Below are 18,864 nucleotides of genomic sequence, written 5' to 3'. Positions count from 1 at the left end.
ACACAAAGAGTGGCGTGCTTACAGTGCTAAGCCCACTCATCAAAAGTTGAATAGGGTCATAAAAGACAACGGTATAATCGTTAAATATATTGTATTAAGTACAAATAAGTCTGTGATAAAATTACAATTATAGCTCAACTACCGCCATCTCGTATCAAGTAGTAGTACCGAATAGAAAAAACGCGCCAAAAACCAGCAAGTAATGTCATGTTTTCCCCGAAGGGCAAGGCAAAGGGAACTATGCCCATACAGCCATGTCTTACGTATTTTTTTTTCTTGATGATTGATGAAAGATGATGATGATAAAACCTAAGCCCCCACCCTCGGAGTAGACTCTTACTCCGAACCCCAAACGAATTAACTCAAAAGTCCGCATAAACTTTCGAGTTATGAAGCGGCTTCCTGCCACGAAGCGAAAATAGGCAGATACACTTTGTTTATTGAATACTCCCATATAATAACACTCGCGAATGTCTTCCGACTAACTTAATGCGATCATTAACCACAAAACACCACTTCGTATTAATTATTTAGATTATTCAATGAAGAAAGCAACTGTCCCGTGCCCGTTTCCCGCCAAAAAGCCTCCCTCCCACTCTTCAGTTTTTACTGGTTAACTCGAGGTTTAGCTCTCTACCTACAGTTTAAAATTAATCAACCTGTCAATTTTTTTCAGTTTGTTTTCTGATCACTTCGACACTGGCAGAATGGTCGTACTCCTAAGCGACCCATTGCCATAATAAAAAAAAAGTGTTACAAAAACAAAAATCTTTTTTATTTCATTTTTATATATTTACAAGAATATAAAGGACCGCGGCAAAATTAAACACGACATAATTCGATTTGTTTATTTATAAATCGTATTAATCACTTATATTATACAGTAGATAAACAACTTTATGTACAATCTAGTGTTGTAATCGGCTGAATGTCGATTAATAATCGATTATTTTCCAAGCACTGGAATAATCTAAATGTTTAGGGGCTTATATTTAGATTATTTAGGGGTAATTAATCGATTATTCGACGAAACAACTATCAATAGTTGAAAAAGAAGAAAAGTATCGATAGGCTCACGATAAGTACGGTTTGTGGGTCAGCTTTACCGAGGGGGGTGAGGTAAACATAGCTCAGCCGCTGGTGGGGAGCAGTGTAGCCGGTCTATACGTAGTATTATTCCTTATTCTATGACAATAGGCTACTTGAGAACCTAGTCAAATCGAACGTTTCATCTCATAATGACAACTTCGCAAAATGCCAACCACTCGCAAAATGCCAACTTCTCAATATGACAACTTCTCAAAATGAGATGAAACGAAATCGAGATACTTTTTACAAAACGTCACATTTACTTATTTTTTTATTTTTTTTTATTAAAATTCATAAATAAGTGCAATAGAAAATATATATTTTTTTAACTTATTAATTTTATTAAATAAAAACGTAATAATGAGTCCGACTTTTATCACGTTTTTCTATGACGTCACAGTGTGCTTTTTCATGCAAATTCCATAGTAATTTCGTGTTTTGACGTTTAGTAAAAAGTAACTGATTTGACTAGTTGGAAACTAGCCTATTGGCTCGACCATTATAGACGGCGATACGGCTCACCTATCACGTTGATCTAACAGAAAGCTCGGTGAGGTGTGGGTACAGTCACGAGCAATATAATGTACCCACTTTAGGACTCTGTCGCACTATCATATTTGACATTTAGTGAGACTTACAGTTCAATTTGTCAAAAAAGTTAATGTGACATGGTACCAAAGTGTATACAAATTAATGCTCGTGACCGTACTTAGTTCATCTTGCGATGGATGTACCTCTACCCGAAAGGGATACAGTCGTGGGCTCATGTTACGTAATTTTATTTAGTGCTACATAATATATTGTTGTTGTACATGTGTTGACTGGTGTACTTCTTCACTCAAGATCGGCAGCGTGATCTGAAATAAGAAAATATCAAATACCTTGACCCCTATTCAGAAATCAGAATCATTTATTCAATGTAATTATCATGAAATAAACTTTTTGAAGGTCAATGGCCCCGATTCCTGCAGACACCTCCTAATTTTATTTTAAGTTATACCTGTCATTTTCTTATCCGCCGAAAAGGAAAGGGACGGATGATTGACAATTGTTAATTTTAAAACGAATGAATAACCCGGGAAAATAAAAAAAGTATCTCGCTGGTATGCAAACCCCTTGACGTGTGCTGTTAACCTAATTCTATCGGGTGATTAGCCAATGCAAAATGTTTATAGGTTGTTTTCGATTTGTGCTTAAAATTGACGTGTGTTCCATAAATTTTATGCTTGTCGATTACCCGTCCCTTTCCTTTTCGGCGGATAAGAAAATGACAGGTATAACTTGAAATAAAATTAGGAGGTGTCTACAGGAATTAGCACCAATGTAACATTTTTTTGAATTTACGTCATTTCGCAATGTGTTATGGCTGAGGAGAAGAAATGACAAGAAACTGCAACAGCAACACATCTTTTAAATCAATGAGGGTACATTACAAGTCATTTAATAACTAGAAGAACACATTCAATACCAGACATTTTTATCATTTAGGTAATCATTAATATTATGATAAGCTTTTTTACATAAAATGCAGATGGTATTCACTACTATGCCACGGACAAGTGTGCGCCGCCGACACCGCCAGAAGCGGGTGGTTGCGCGGCCGCAGGTTGTGTGTGGGCACGTGAAATTAGTGATGATGATGTGTCTATCTCACCTCTAGCCTGTCGATGACCCCCTGGTGATCCCGGGGCACGCGGTGAGTCCTGGCCAAGTGTTGCCGCACGCTGCCAGACCTTGCCAAATAATAACAAACATCAATTGGGTCGTGTACAGTCATGAGCAATATAATGTACCCACTTTAGGACTCTGTCGCACTAACATATTCGACATTTAGTGAGACTTACAGTTCTATTTGTCAAAAAAGTTAATGTGACATGGTACCAAAGTGTATGTATACATATTAATGCTCGTGACCGTACTACGCTCAAGATAAATATTAAAATTCTGATTACTAAATAAAGACACGACGGGCTCCGTGGTCCAGTGGTTGAGCGTTGGGCTCACGCTCCGGAAGTCCAGGCTTCGAATCCCGGTGGGGATATATCACAAAAATCACTTCGTGATCCCTAGTTTGGTTAGGACATTACTAGCTGATCACCTGATTATCCGAAAGATCCAAGATGATCCGTGCTTCGGAAGGCACGTTAAGCCGTTGGTCCCGGCTGCATTAGCAGTCGTTAATAACCACCAATCCGCACTGGGCCCGCGTGGTGGTTTAAGGCCCGATCTCCCTATCCATCCATAGGGAAGGCCCGTGCCCCAGCAGTGGGGACGTTAATGGGCTGATGATGATGATGATGATGTATTGAATGTTTACCTGGTAAAGGAGTCCTGGCAGATGGGGCAGATGTATCTGTATCTATTGACGCGGTGGTATTTGTATTCATGTATCGCCAGCAGTTTCCGGGACTTCTCCTTTTTAGGACACACCGGACACTGGAATGATAAGGTGACTGGATTAGAACCACGGAACAGAAAGACGCTGAATCATCCGCCTCAGTATTAGGTGTCTGCAGGAATCGGGGCCATGAATGCATGGGATTAACTGTCTGGAGACATCCGCCTAAAACTACTGCAGCTTCTCACAACCTGTATAGCCGGGGAAAAGAAGCTGCAAGAAAAACGTCGACACAGGGCCCTAGACGTTCTTTAAAAAAAATAAACAAAATATTTTTATACAATTGTGTAATTTAGCTGCCTAATGGTGCTAATTCCTGTAAATACAATCTAATTTTATTTTAAGTTATATCTGTCATTTTCTTATCCGCCGAAAAGGAAAGGGACGGGTAATCGACAAGCATAAAATTTATGGAACACACGACAATTTTAAGCACAAATCTACACCAACCGTCTAAAAATTTTACATCCGTCAATAACCCGACACAGTTAAGTAGACAAACGGATTGCATACCAGCGACGTAACTTTTGATTCGCCCGGGTTATTCATTCATTTACTCATTCTTCCTAAAATTAAGAGCTGTGAATCATCCGTCCCTTTCCTTTTCGACGGATATGAAAATGACGGATATAACTTAAAATAAAACTAGGCGGTGTCTGCAGAAATCGGGGCCAATATCAGTTCTCAGACAGTTAATCCCATGCTATTCAAATTCCAATTGCAGACGGTGTAAGAAAAGTGAAAATAAAAATGGGAAGGTAAAGGCACCAGTGCTTGACGTTGTATTTTTTAAAAATGGACCGAAACTGGCCACTAGTAGTTGACAATCAAATAATTAATATTTTTTTAAACAACAAACACACATATTCACGCCGGCGATTGAGAAAGCTATGCTCCGAAGATTCGGACACGTAGAGAGAGTGAATGAAAGCAGAATGTAGAAAATAATAATTTATTTATTAGCAAAGAGATTTGTACAGGTGTGCGCTTAAGTTAAGTACCTGTATAGAAAGTGTACAAGTTATTTGTATCGGAAGGCACGTTAAGCCGTTGGTCCCGATTACTACTTAATGATGTAAGTAGTCGTTACATGAGCCATGTCAGGGGCCTATGGCGGCTCAATAATAACCCTGACACCAGGGTTGATGGGGTTGGTAATCCACCTCACAACTCAAACCATAGAAGATCGACAGGCAAAAAATGTATGGAACACACGCCAATTTAAGGCAGAAATCTAAAACAATGTTCTAAAGATGTTACATTGGTCAATAACCCGACGGAATCAAGTTAACAGTACAGTCATGAGCAATATAATGTACCCACTTTAGGACTCTGTCGCACTAACATATTTGACATTTAGTGAGACTTACAGTTCAATTTGTCAAAAAAGTCAATGTGACATGGTACCAAAGTGTATATACATATTAATGCTCGTGACCGTACACGTCAAACGGCTTGCATATCAGCGAGGTGCCTCACTGATTCGTCTGGGTTATTCATTCATTTTAAAATTAACAGTAGTCAATCATCCGTCCCTTTCCTTTTCGGCGGATAAGAAAATGACGGGTATAACTTAAAATAAAATTAAGTGTCTGCAGGAATCGGGGCCAATAGTCATTCCGGGCATGAACTTTTGTATGTATGTATGGTATGTGTCTGTTCGTATGAAAGTATATTTTATACAAGAATCTCAAGTGCAAAATACAGTAGGTATTAAAAAAACAACTCAGTCAACCACTAGTGCCGAAAATAAATAATTAAAAAATAATTGTTGATGTTATAAGTCGTAAAGGCAAAGACGTTAAACCATACAGCCTCATATTAATATAACTTTTAAAGTGTATTTCGCTAAAGCTTTTCAGGCAATTCGATTTTTTTTAATAATAAAATAATAAAAAAGCAAGAAACGTCAAATCATAGTGCCTATACCTTACCTTTTTAAAATCCTCGTAGTAAGCAGGGGGCCCTTTCGTCAGACATGACAAACTTTTTTGAATTTACTACTAAATGAGGGTTACTAATGAAGAAGTGCTAGTAAGAGTAAGGGAGAGGCAATATTGAGAGTTATTGAGGACAGAAGAGGCAAGATGATTGGACACTTAATAAGACACGACGAGTTTATTAAAAACATCATAGAAGAGTCATTGGAGACGTCCTTAGAAAAGATTTAGTACGATCTACTCTGAACCGGCGTGCGTGTATGAAGCGATTGATGAATGTAGAGGAAGCAAGAGAAGTGTGTCAGGATCGAAAGTATCGAAACAAACAGAATTTCATAGTCTCTGACGTGAGTTTATGTATGTATCATAGAAGGGAAGCTACAAGGAAAGAGAGGAAGGGGAAGACCAAGAAGAGCTTACATGGAACAAATCAAAGAGAAGGCGAACGTCGTGTCTTATAAGGAAGTGAAGGAATTGGTCTTTGATATACAAGAATTAAGAACGCTACACCGACAAGAGCGTGGCTCTTAAATTAGTGATGTGATTACCACTAATATATCTGTGAATAAAATGAGTAAAATGAGATGGTGTCTACAGTAACCCTGACAGAATGATTGATAAGGTCGGACATTGACCCCACAACCCACAAGAAAAAGTTTGTCATGATACTAGATGAACCCTAGTTTGGGAGTGCGATATCAAACATACTGGCGAGCAGTGGTTGTATAAACTATACATTTCTGCCTACCCTTTCGGGGATACAGACGTGATGCTATGCTGTGTACAGTCATGAGCAATATAATGTACCCACTTTAGGACTCTGTCGCACTAACATATTTGACATTTAGTGAGATTTACAGTTCATCATCATCATCAGCCCATTAACGTCCCCACTGCTGGGGCCCGGACCTTCCCTATGGATGGATAGGGAGATCGGGCCATAAACCATCAACTGCTAATGCAGCCGGGACCAACGGCTTAACGTGCCTTCCGAAGCACGGAAGAGCTCTAGATGAAAACTTTTTTTTTGTGGACACCCATCCTACGACCGGCGTTTGCGAAAGTTGCTTAACTTCAACAATCGCAGACCGAGCGCGATTACCGCTGCGCCACCGAGCTCCTCTTACAGTTCAATTTGTCAAAAAAGTAAATGTGATATGGTACCAAAGTGTATACATATTAATGCTCGTGACCGTATATGCCGTGGCCAGATCGTAGAATTGATCATTTCATGATGTGTTCGACCATTTCATGAAATAGTCATATTTCATAAAAAAAAAGTTATTTATTTCAACAAAAGAAAAAAAAACCAACTTTATCGTTGAAACGTCAACGTTTAATGATATTTCAATCAACGTTTGGCCATATCGTTAATGTAGGCGGTGTCCATGCTATGTGGTGTAATAAAAACGCGAATAGTCGATTAATTTCTTAGGTTCAAAATTGTGTACCTATTCGATAAAATTTATTTATTGCACCTACTTATATGTATTTTTTAGAAAATAAATATACTAAAATACACAGGTGTTAGTGACACCGCAACGAACACTTTGAGGGATGATTCAGACCGTAATTCTGAGTTAGCATCAAGTGAAAATTTCCATCGCAAAAGTATGGAACTGAAAATAATTTAAAAAAGCACTACATTTTTCATTAATTTTCCGACAGGAAATTCCACTTGATATCAACTCAGAATCATGGTTTGAACCATCCCCCTGAGTACTCGTTACGATGTCACTAACACACTGTATTATAAATAATTGAGTTCGATTATATTTATTCCTTAACTATTAGTGCTAATAAATTCTTATGAACACCATCTAATTTTAGTATTTTCTTATCCGCCGAAAAGAAAAGGGACGGGTAATCGACAGGCATAAAATTTATGGAACACACGTCAATTTAACGCATATTTATGAAACGCGACGTTCGTGCGTCACCCAACAGGGTCCACATAATACCAGCGTCGTGGTTCACGCCGCGACTTGTGCTGAGTGAGGCCCTTTTATCTCAGGACGTCCACCACCACCTTATGATCATTGTAACTAACATCCTCCTATGCTTTTTGTAATTGTTTTGTGAAATTTTTAAGTGATGTTATTGTCTTGTCTTTGTATGTGGCGTCCTTTTATAATAAACAATTTCTATTCTATATTCTTATTCTTTTCTAATTTTATGCAGTTTTTTTTTTTCAAAATTTTATATTACCCGACAGAATTAAGTTGACAGCACGCGTCAAACGGATTGCATATGATCGACATGCCTACTTTATTCGACCGGGTTATTCTTTCATTCCAAAAGGAACAGTTGACAATCATCCGTCCCTTTTCTTTTCGGCGGATATGAAAGTGATGGGTATAACTTCTAATTATATGGTGTGTTCGGAATTAGCACCAATGTAGTATTACAACTATTTTACATTTAAATAATACTTTCACATTGGAGATCATAAAATATTATGGCGCATATAATGTCTACGTTCTAAGTAAAATTAGTCTTTTTACAATTGTCATATGATAATTTTATTACTTAATATAATCATTATTAATATTTTCCATTTTAAATGCTGGACCAATTTGGATAAAAACTGTCACAGGGAAGGTGGCCAGGATTGGTACTAAGTGTCAAAGTGTTCATAATAATACGACACACCATCACTAGATGGCGTTTGTTTCATTAATTTGCTTGTTTCGAATTCAACGTAACATAAACAGCCTATATACGGTGTTAGTGACATCGTAACGTATACTCAGGGGGATGACTCAGACTATGATTCTGAGTTGATATCAAATGGATTTTTCCTTCGCAAAATTCCTGATTATTTTTAGTTTCTTTAAATTATTATCAATTCTATACTTTTGCCATAGAAAATTCCACTTGATATTAACTCGGAATAATGAGCTGAATCATCCCTCTCAGTATTCGTTACGATGTCACTTACACCTCTGATACGACACGATTCAAACCAAACAACATAGAAGGAAAAATTTAAGTGAAGAGAGGAAGGGGTAGACCTAGGAGAACATTTATGAAACAAAAGAAAAGGTGCAAATCGTGTCGTATGAGGTGAAGGATTTAGCGGGAAGAAGAGAGGAATGGCGATTACTCCACCGACATGAGCGCAGCTCTTAAAGAGAGAGAGAAATCTAGCTACGAATTATCACACTCCCAGCGCTAGAGCTGCACCCGAACGATGGGCCCCTGCTGCTCGTCGGGCACGCCGTGCACGCGTCTGACATGCGCGCGCACTTTGTTCGGCTTCTCGAACCGATGCTTGCACACCGGACAGAGGTAGCCGTAGCGGCGGCCCGTGTGGGCGTTGTGGACGTGGATTTGGAGAAACTTGCGCGACTTCAGCCGCTTCGGGCACATGTCGCACTACAATCATGACAATAGATCAGTGAGTGAGTGAGTCAATCAGTCAGTGAGTCAGTCGGTGAGTGAGTCAGTCGGTGAGTGAGTCAGTCAGTGAGTCAGTCGGTGAGTGAGTCAGTCAGTGAGTCAGTCGGTGAGTGAGTCAGTCAGTGAGTCAGTCGGTGAGTGAGTCGGTCAGTGAGTCAGTCGGTAAGAGTGAGTGAGTCAGTCTATGAGTGACTCAGACGGTGAGTGAGTCAATCTACTGGGTGAGTACAAGATGCTCGTAGTTCAGAACCGATGCTTGCACACCGGACAGAGGTAGCCGTAGCGGCGGCCCGTGTGGGCGTTGTGGACGTGGATTTGGAGGAACTTGCGCGACTTCAGCCGCTTCGGGCACATGTCGCACTACAATCATGATAATAGATCAGTGAGTGAGTGAGTCAGATGGTTAATGAGTCAGACGGTGAGTGTGTCAGTCGGTGAGTGTGTCAGTCGGTGAGTGAGTCAGTCGGTGCACTCACCGACTCACTAGTCAGTCGGTGAGTGAGTCAGTCGGTGAGTTAGTCGGTGAGTCAGTGAGTTAGTCGGTGAGTGAGTCAGTCGGTGAATGAGTCAGTCGGTGAGTGAGTCAGTCGGTGAGTGAGTCAGTCAGTAAGTGAGTCAGCCAGTGAGTCAGTGAGTCAGTCCGCTGAGTGAGTATAAGTGAGTGACAGCCTATAGAAATCTTTCAATAACGTAGTATAGAATAGACCTAATGGCGGGAAAAAAACGTTTTAATTTTTTATAACGATTTGACGCAACCGACAAATCTGAAACATTTTTATTTTCATGAAAAAGGTTATTCCTACTTATAGAAAAATATTCAAAGTACTACTCCCCATTGAATTGAACCACAAATCCGCTGCAAAACTTACCTGGAAGTTCTTCTCCGGCAGGTGTATGGCTATGTGCTGCACCAGGTTGGAGCGCCGGTGGAAGGTGGCGCCGCAGTGGTCGCATATGTATGGCCGCTCACCAGTATGGCGCCTCTCGTGAATCTACAATTTTTTTTTACATAATATAGGCTTGCCTTTGACCATAATCCTTTTTTTTTGTTTTGGTTTTCCCCGAAGGATAAGGCAAAGGGAACTATGCATACAGCCATGTCTTACGTATTTTTTTTCTTGATGATTAATGAAATGATGAAAGGTGATGATGATGAAACCTAAGCCCCCACCCTCGGAGTAGACTCCTTCTCCGAACCCCAAACGAATTAACTCAAAAGTCCGCATAAACTTTCGAGTTATGAAGCGGCTTCCTGCCACGAAGCGAAAATAGGCAGATACACGTTGTTTATTGAATACTCCGATATAATAACACTCGCGAATGTCTTCCGACTAACTTAATGCGATCATTAACCACAAAACACCACTTCGTATTAATTATTTAGATTATTCAATGAAGAAAGCAACTGTCCCGTTTCCCGCCAAAAAGTCTGACCATAATCCACCCGATTACTCTAGCCATAGAGGCGGCCAATCTGCTCGCGACACCAAACACTTATTACTAGTTATACCTAAATAAGTGTTTGGTGTCGCGAGCTGATTGGCCACCCGGGTCCTCCGGATCGAGAGTCCAACGCTCAACCACTGGACCAAGGAGATCGTTATGTTTTTGTTGGGATCTTTTTTTGTTAACACTTTCAAGGACAGATCGTCTACGGACGGCTTTTTGGCGGGAAACGGGAACGGGACAGTTGCTTTCTTCATTGAATGATCTAAATAATTAATACGAAGTGGTGTTTTGTGGTTAATGATCGCATTAAGTTAGTCGGAAGACATTCGCGACAGTGTTATTATATCGGAGTATTCAATAAACAAAGTGTATCTGCCTATTTTCGCTTCGTGCCAGGAAGCCGCTTCATAACTCGAAAGTTTATGCGGACTTTTGAGTTAATTCGTTTGGGGTTCGGAGTCTACTCCGAGGGTGGGGGCTTAGGTTTCATTATCATCATCTTTCATCATTTCATCAATCATCAAGAAAAAAAATACGTAAGACATGGCTGTATGGGCATAGTTCCCTTTGCCTTACCCTTCGGGGAAAATCAAAACAAAAACAAAAAACGTCTACGGACATTCCGATTCCAAGTTGTCACACTACCTATTATGAACCGTCAATAACCCATGGTCTCTGTCCGTGAAAGGGTTAACACGGTCGTCCCGGCTTGAGAAGAGCTGCGGGTTTGAGTCCCGTTGCGTTATACTTACAGTGAGCGCCTCCTTAGTGGCGGAGCTGTACTCACAGTACGCGCACTTATGTATCCGGCCAAGACCGTGTCGGGCACGCTTGTGTTCCTGTAGCTGGTTGTTATTCCGACACCGCTTGCCGCAAGACTGCAACGTGAATTCAAATGATAGGGAACTCCGTAACCGGAACTAAATTTAAATCCAAAAATATCTTTATTCAGTAGGTAACATAGTTACACTTTGAATCGTCAATTTTTACATAACGAACGTCTCATCCGCCTAAAACTACTGCAGCTTCTCACAACCTGTATAGCCAGAGAAAAGAAGCTGCAAGAAAAACCTCGGCACAGGGCCCTAGACGTTCTTTTAAAAAAAAATAAACAAAATATTGTTATACAATTGAGTAATTTAGCTGCCTACTATCAGTTGCCAGACAGTTAATCCCATGCATTAATGGCCCCGATTCCCGCAGACACTTCCTAATTTTATTTTAAGTTATACCTGTCATTTTCTTATTCGCCGAAAAGGAAAGGATTGACAGCTTTTAATTTTAAGAAGAATGAGTAAATGAATGAATAACCCGGGCGAATCAAAAAGGTATCTCGCTGGTATGCAAACCGTTTTGACGTGTGCTGTCAACTAAATTCTGTCGGGTTATTGGCCAATGTAAATTTTTTAGACGGTTGTTTTAGATTTGTTCTTAAAATTGACGTGCGTTCCATAAATTTTATGCTTGTCGATTACCCGTCCCCTTCCTATTCGGCGGATAAGAAAATGACAGGTATAACTTAAAATAAAATTAGATGGTGTTTACAGGAATTAGCATTAGCACCAATGGCTTATATTTTTATTAAAGTAAAATTAGGAGATGTCTGCAGGAATCGGGGCCTTTGTATATCAATAACCTCATGGCAACTGTTATGTTGACATGAATATGAACTGCCTATATACGTCCCACTGCTGGGCACAGGCCTCCCCTCAATCAACTGGAGGGGGTATGGAGCATACTCCACCACGCTGCTCTACTGCGGGTTGGTGGAGGTGCTTTTACGGCTAATAGCCGGGACCAACGGCTTAACGTGCCCTCCGAAGCACGGAATCATCTTACTTTTTCGGACAATCAGGTGATTCAAGCCTGAAAAGTCCTTACCAAACAAAGGACAGTCTCACAAAGTGATTTCGACAATGTCCCCATCGGGAATCGAACCCGGACCTCCAGATCGTGAGCCTAACGCTCTAACCACTAGACCACGGAGGCTGTTATGACTGAAATTTGTTATTAATATTTATAACTGTTATTGGAGATGTCCTTAGAAAAGGTTCAATACGATCTACTCTGAACTGGCGTGCGTGTATGAAGCGATTGATGAATGTGGAGGAAGCAAGAGAAGTGTGTCAGGATCGAAGCAAATGGAATTCTATAGTCTCTGCTTAACCCGGTGGGAAATAGGCTTGAGTTTATGTATGTATGTATTCTATGTATAACTGTTAAGTTATAAATAATAAATAAATTAATGAATAAATAAATAAATGTAAATACACTTACCTCACAAACACAGTAATTCGTATGAAACCGCATGTGTGCTTTGTATGTGGCTTTCATCTTAAACTCTTTACTGCAAGTGGCGCATTTGTAAGTAGTTGCGTTTGGTAGCACCGCACGCTTCTTTCGAGTAGTGACTGCTTTCTGAAAATTTGAGGGGAAAATATACATATATATGTGATAATATCTCCCTATACATCCATAGGGAAGGCCCGTGCCCCAGCAGTGGGGACGTTAATGGGCTGGTGATGATGATGATGATGATCCAATATACTTTTTTATTAAGATCGTTGATACATAAATATTTTATTTTTACAAAATAAGAATGCGTTTTTTTTGTCTGTGTATTACAAGACCCGAAACACGGGCGGCCATGATTGAGCTTCGTGTGACGTCACATTTCACAAAATAAAAAAAAAATATCTGTCAGGTTTCAAGATACTGTTTGACAGTTTCTTTGTTTATTCAAATCTGACATCCCTGGGCAAAATGTGTTGTATTTATTCGCATAACAATTACAAGAATTGTGTCGAAATAGTGAAATAGAATGGTAATAAAAAACAAGTTTAACAAGTAATCAAAAATAAATGAAAAAAAACAAAAGAAAATAAAATAAAAATTTAAAAGAATATAAAAATAAAAATGTCACGTGACCAACCGTTTTCGAACCAAATTAGAACCTAATGAAGAAAAATATGTTTTTTTTTTCTATTATATAAAGCTTTTTCGAGAAAATAAAATATTCTAAGAGGTAAAAATAAGCGTTTGTAATTTTTAAAATACTTATCCGAAAATTGGAACCATGTCACATTAACTTTTTTGACAAATCGAACCGTAAGTCTCACTAAATGTCAAATATGATAGTGCGACAGGGTTCTAGAGTGGGTACGGTCACGAGCATTAATATGTATATACACTTTGGTACCATGTCACATTAGCTTTTTTGACAAATCGAACCGTAACTCTCACTAAATGTCAAATATGATAGTGTGACAGGGTTCTAGAGTGGGTACGGTCACGAGCATTAATATGTATATACACTTTGGTACCATGTCACATTAGCTTTTTTGACAAATTGAACATTAAGTCTCACTAAATGTCAAATATGATAGTGCGACAGGGTTCTAGAGTGGGTACGGTCACGAGCATTAATATGTATATACACTTTGGTACCATGTCACATTAGCTTTTTTGACAAATTGAACCGTAAGTCTCACTAAATGTCAAATATGATAGTGTGACAGGGTTCTAGAGTGGGTACATGATATTGCTCATGACTACATTCTTCTTACATACATACATACATAAACTCACGCCCGCAATCCCAAATGGGGTGGGCAGAGCCACAAGCAATCAAAGACAACTTGCAGCCACCGTTGATACGAAGTCCAAAGATGGATATGATGAACCCTATGGTGATAAGGGATCAGCCTATCGCCCATAACATTAGTCCATCATGTTAGAGGACGCAATCCCTCTGTCGGTTTTTACGACATGCCCGGGAAGACAAGCAGCTGAACGTGTTCTATGTTTTTTATTTGCTCCCAGAACAGCATACTACATTCTTCTTACATACATAACATACATAAACAGCCTATATACGTCCCACTGCTGGCCACAGGCCTCCCCTCGATCAACCGGACGGGGTATGGAGCATACTCCACCACGCTGCTCCACTGCGGTTTGGTGGAGACATTCTTCTTACCTGCTTAATTTTGGGCTTGGGGGCCTCTTCTTTGACATTGGCGTAGTCGAAGTCATTCTGGAAGTCATCAGCGAACATGTCGTCATAATTATAATTGTAATCTTCGAACTCCACTTTCTCTTCCTTTGCTTTTGACAACGAGGGTTTGAGTGCCTTCTGGAGTTTTGAAGATTTCTTCTTCTGTTTAGTACCTGCAAGGAGTTTAGGAAAGAAACAAATGAAAGTGTTGGGTTTTGGGATAATAATCTAACTACAACATTGGTTGTAGTAAACAGCGTCAGGATTAGCAGAACGTAGTGGGTAGCTCACTGGGACGGGCTAACCTATAAAATGCTACTTAGGTTCTATGACGATCTTGTGACGTAGCGAGTAGGCGCCGCTACTTCAAAAGCGCACCCCTGATGCCGGGCAGCAGCGGTATCAGTACTGGTTGGAGGCCGCGGAAATGGATTCTGGTAGGGCTCTAGCTAGAACATCACCGATTGAGAAATTGGTCGGTGTACTGCGGAACGGAAGGCGATTGGGGCAACCACCGTTCTACACGCCCTATCTATGGAGTAATGAAGGCGATTACTCCACCGACAAGAGCGCAGCTCTTAAATAAAGAGAAAGAGAGAGAACACTACTAGGTTACTACTTACTGATATAAGTATGTAGTTGTTACATGAGCCATGAGAGGGGCCTTTGGCGGCTCATTAATAACCCTGACACCTCGATGAGGTTGGTATTCCACCTCATAACCCACACGATAAGAAGACCATTTAAATGCCGCGCGGTTCTCAAATCCGCCGCAACGCGTCGCCACCGTCAGCTTGGAAAAAACCATGGTATAAGAAAACCAGGTATGCTCAAAAGTGACAGCTAACATTTAAAGGTTAGCCCAGCTGACGTCATCCCACCCTGCGTTGCCATTTCGTAAAAAATAAATTACCCACAATTAAAACACATAATGGCCCCGATTCCTGCAGACATCTCTTAATTTTACTTTAAGTTATACCTGTCATTTTCTTATCCGCCGAAAAGGAAAGGGACGGATGATTGACAGCTCTTAATTTTAGGAAGAATGAGTAAATAAATGAATAACCCGGGCGAATTTTTAGACGGTTGTTTTAGATTTGTGCTTAAAATTGACGTGTGTTCCATAAATTTTATGCTTGTCGATTACCCGTCCCTTTCCTTTTCGGCGGATAAGAAAATGACAGATATAACCTAAAATAAAATTAGATAGTATTTACAGGAATTAGCATCAATAACGGGTTCTTACCGCGTTTAAAATAGGGATATGAGACTCCCGATATTTCGACACTGTTGCAAGTGCCATGATCACGGGATGACTGATGAGATTGGAGTGGAGTAGGTCATAGGATTGAGCATACCTGGTCTTCTTATACCATGGAAAATACTATCGCCCGCCGCGCTCTCGTCGACTAATTAAAGATAATTACTGTTCTTGTGTTAAACAAGGTTTGAATGCAGTGTGGAGTGGGCTACTTCTTAGAAATAGTGGCAACGTACCTCCAAGCATGCCGAGCAGTGTCTTCTCCGCTTTCCTGCTCGTCCGTCTGAACTGCAGTGCCTGGTTCATCATCTCTATACATTGCGTGCAGATTTTTTGCGACAGACCGTCGTTCATTTTTATCTGAAAACGTGAACAGACTGTCAAATATCTCGCGAAATCTCGTCGTAAGGATCAATTCAGGTTCCCGAAGCATAATATAACGAGATCCCATTCGAGCTTGCACTCGGTACCTATTGTGGCGCGTAGTGGGTATCAGTATTGTTAATGTACATTAGTTAAATAAATACTCGGGACAGGACAAACCTCTTTGGGGTTTATTGATGAGATTTATTGTTGCAGTGGCTGCAAGTTGTCTTTGATTACTTGTGGCTCTGCCCACCCCATTAGGGATTACGGGCGTGAGTTTATGTATGTATGTTATTGTTTTTAGTTTATAAGTTTGTATAAGTTTAAAATAAATAAATAAAATATTTAAATAAATAAATTAAAATAAATAAATAATAGATTGACGGGACTGGCGAATCTCCTTGAGTTATACTTTTGGTTTTGATTATGCTGATTTCCAAAGAAAACTTATTTAGTTAGTAAAACAAGTTGCGATGGAAAATTCCACTTAATATCAGCTCAGAATCATGGTCTGAATCATCCCTCAAAGTTTTCGTTACGATTTCACTAACATCCTGTATAATATAGCAGGATAATGCGGGATAGGAATACCTACTTGTGTGTATAAAAATGAAATACAATCTGTATAGGTGATAAGTGGTATTAATGTAGGTTTTCAAATTCAAATTCAAAATAATTCAAAATATTTATTTCGAAATCTAGTCCATATTTAGTTGGATGGTGATGTCAACATTTTTTATATTTTTTTCTTTTATTTAAAAAAAAAATAATAATAAAAAAGTTTATTAAGGTAAAACCTACGACACACATATACATTTACAACATTAAAATATAGATTATTATATTATGTTTTATTATATGGATATTATATTTATTTACTTTTTTTGGTGCTCATTATTATTAATCTACTTCAAAAAATTATCTAACCACATTTATTATGTGTTCTATTTTTTGTGTTATAGACAGTAGGTACTATTTATATTATATTATGTTATACAGTTATATTTATAATAATATCATTATTAACATTGTAATTATTGGGATTTTACCTTTAATAAAAACATTTTATTAAATTATTTTTAATATTTGCTGTTTATAAGAGACGCAACCCACTGCCCAACACATTTTAGACAAAATGTGTATAATCTACGTTATGGTTATCGGTGTTGGTTTCACAATTACTTAATATTAATGTATATTAGTTTAAGTTACAATTATTTATTGTGTTACTGTTTGATAACCCAAATAAAGCGAAAAAAAAGCATCAAGTGAAAATATGTGAGTGTATGTAGTCATTACATGAGCCATGTCAGGGGCCTTTGGGGGTTCAATAGTAACCCTGACACCAGGGTTGATGGGGTTGGTAATACACCTCACAACCCACACAACAGAAGAAGAGTGTAAAATTATCTCATTTGCATTTTTAATTTTAATTATTTTGTTTCCAACAATACTTATTTTTGTCCTATATGTATGTACCTTTTATGTTATATTTTTAATTCTTATGTTTGTTAAGAAGATTTATGGCTGTTTTCATTAGAATATAATTGCTGTTTAAGTTTTTTACATAGATATTTATATATAATTATGTACACTGTTGTACATAATTATATATAATGTTATGTGTATTGTTGGTATACCTATCTAAATAAATAAATTAAAAAAATTACGAACTTCCAAGCCAGTAACCAGCCTCAAATCCTCCGTTCTCTTCGTTTCTGTGTCTTTGTTGTAAAATATCGCCACAAGGTCCTCAGTACTCAAGCAAGTGCGGCAATGGTCTATCGACACTTTCTTCTCCGTTTTCACTGATTTTATCACTTGTTTCTTCTTAGCAGTCCTTCTCGTCGTACTCATACGGTTCAGGAGCAGCATCGCCAACATTTTGGATGGCGGTTTGTGTCAGATTTCATAAGAAAATTGTAAATTTATTGCCATCATTTGTGACGGAGATAAAGGGAAACTTTAGTGCAAATTATTTCATGATTTTAAAGAATGATTATTCACTAACTATGCTAAAATGAACCTATATCTCTTGTTGCGATTGCAAAACTACTTTTCATAATAAATCGAAGTAAATTGCGTGAAAAATATAGAAAATTTCGTTAAAAGCAGCCACTATCAGCTTCCTTTTTTTTTTGTTTTGGTTTTCCCCGAAGGGTAAGGCAAAGGGAACTATGCCCATACAGCCAAGTCTGACGAATTTTTTTTCTTGATGATTAATGAAATGATGAAAGGTGATGATGATGAAACCTAAGCCCCCACCCTCGGAGTAGACTCCTACTCCGAACCCCAAACGAATTAACTCAAAAGTCCGCATAAACTTTTGAGTTATGAAGCGGCTTCCCGGCACGAAGCGAAAATAGGCAGATACACTTTGTTTATTGAATACTCCAATATAATAACACTTGCGAATGTCTTCCGACTAACTTAATGCGATCATTAACCACAAAACACCACTTCGTATTAATTATTTAGATTACTCAATGAAGAAAGCAACTGTCCCGTTCCCGTTTCCCGCCGAAAAGCCCTATCAGCTTCCATTTTGTTTTGAATATTTATGTTTGATTTATGTTGTCAAGTTTGTTTTTTTTTTTTTTCATATTAAGCAATGGTATGGTATTATTCAGCCACTTGTGATGTCGGCAGAAAAATATATATTTTATATTAGCATTTATGTTAAATTCAACCACAGCGCACCCTGAACACTCCGTAAGCGTTCTACTTTGCACCAAGCGTGTAAGGGAGACAGTCAGCCCACGCGCGCTTTCTTACACTTTAAAGTGGCCCCTATCGGAGGAGTTAAGTCAAGGTCACTCCAAGTTCGTATGCGGGAGCGAAGCGGAGAGTGCGTGTCTATAGATAGTATATACATAATATTTATTCTATGCAATTTTCAATAAATAAGACAAGAATGAATTAAAGGTAATTCTCCCAGATTTCCACTAGATGACGCCAGTTG

At 38.9% G+C, this 18,864-nt stretch overlaps 1 protein-coding gene across 3 annotated transcripts; it reads right to left on the bottom strand.

Annotated features, from left to right (window-relative positions):
- Positions 1–834: 834 nt before the first annotated feature.
- LOC126378781 (zinc finger protein 37-like) lies at positions 835–18,428 on the bottom strand. 3 transcript variants are annotated; one of them, XM_050027175.1, is made up of 9 exons: positions 17,577–18,428; positions 15,773–15,896; positions 14,258–14,448; positions 12,556–12,696; positions 11,031–11,156; positions 9,699–9,821; positions 3,407–3,525; positions 2,744–2,822; positions 835–1,946 (listed from the first exon to the last, which is right to left on the bottom strand). In XM_050027175.1, the coding sequence occupies exons 1-9, from the start codon at positions 17,784–17,786 to the stop codon at positions 1,878–1,880; spliced, it is 1,182 nt and encodes a 393-aa protein (XP_049883132.1). In that variant the 5' UTR covers positions 17,787–18,428; the 3' UTR covers positions 835–1,877. The 3 variants fall into 3 exon arrangements, with proteins under 3 accessions (XP_049883132.1, XP_049883133.1, XP_049883134.1); XM_050027176.1 differs by lacking the exons at positions 835–1,946; positions 2,744–2,822; positions 3,407–3,525 and adding an exon at positions 6,597–8,805; XM_050027177.1 differs by lacking the exons at positions 835–1,946; positions 2,744–2,822; positions 3,407–3,525 and adding an exon at positions 9,034–9,189.
- Positions 18,429–18,864: the final 436 nt, after the last annotated feature.

Source organism: Pectinophora gossypiella, chromosome 27, assembly GCF_024362695.1.
Source record: "Pectinophora gossypiella chromosome 27, ilPecGoss1.1, whole genome shotgun sequence".
NCBI classification, from domain to species: Eukaryota; Metazoa; Arthropoda; class Insecta; order Lepidoptera; family Gelechiidae; genus Pectinophora; species Pectinophora gossypiella.
Note: the sequence above shows the minus strand (reverse complement) of the source record. Positions and strands in the feature narration are given on the sequence as shown.

What these genes read in the sequence shown, in the direction of transcription:
- LOC126378781 (XM_050027175.1), bottom strand. Translation starts at nt 17,786, where the DNA reads ATGTTGGCGATGCTGCTCCTGAACCGTATGAGTACGACGAGAAGGACT. An exon ending in CCACTAAGGAGGCGCTCACT is followed by an intron (nt 9,822 to 11,030) that starts GTAAGTATAACG and finishes AAAAAATTGTAG; the next exon opens with ATTCACGAGAGGCGCCATAC. An exon ending in TGCCAGGACTCCTTTACCAG is followed by an intron (nt 2,823 to 3,406) that starts GTAAACATTCAA and finishes TTATTTGGCAAG; the next exon opens with GTCTGGCAGCGTGCGGCAAC.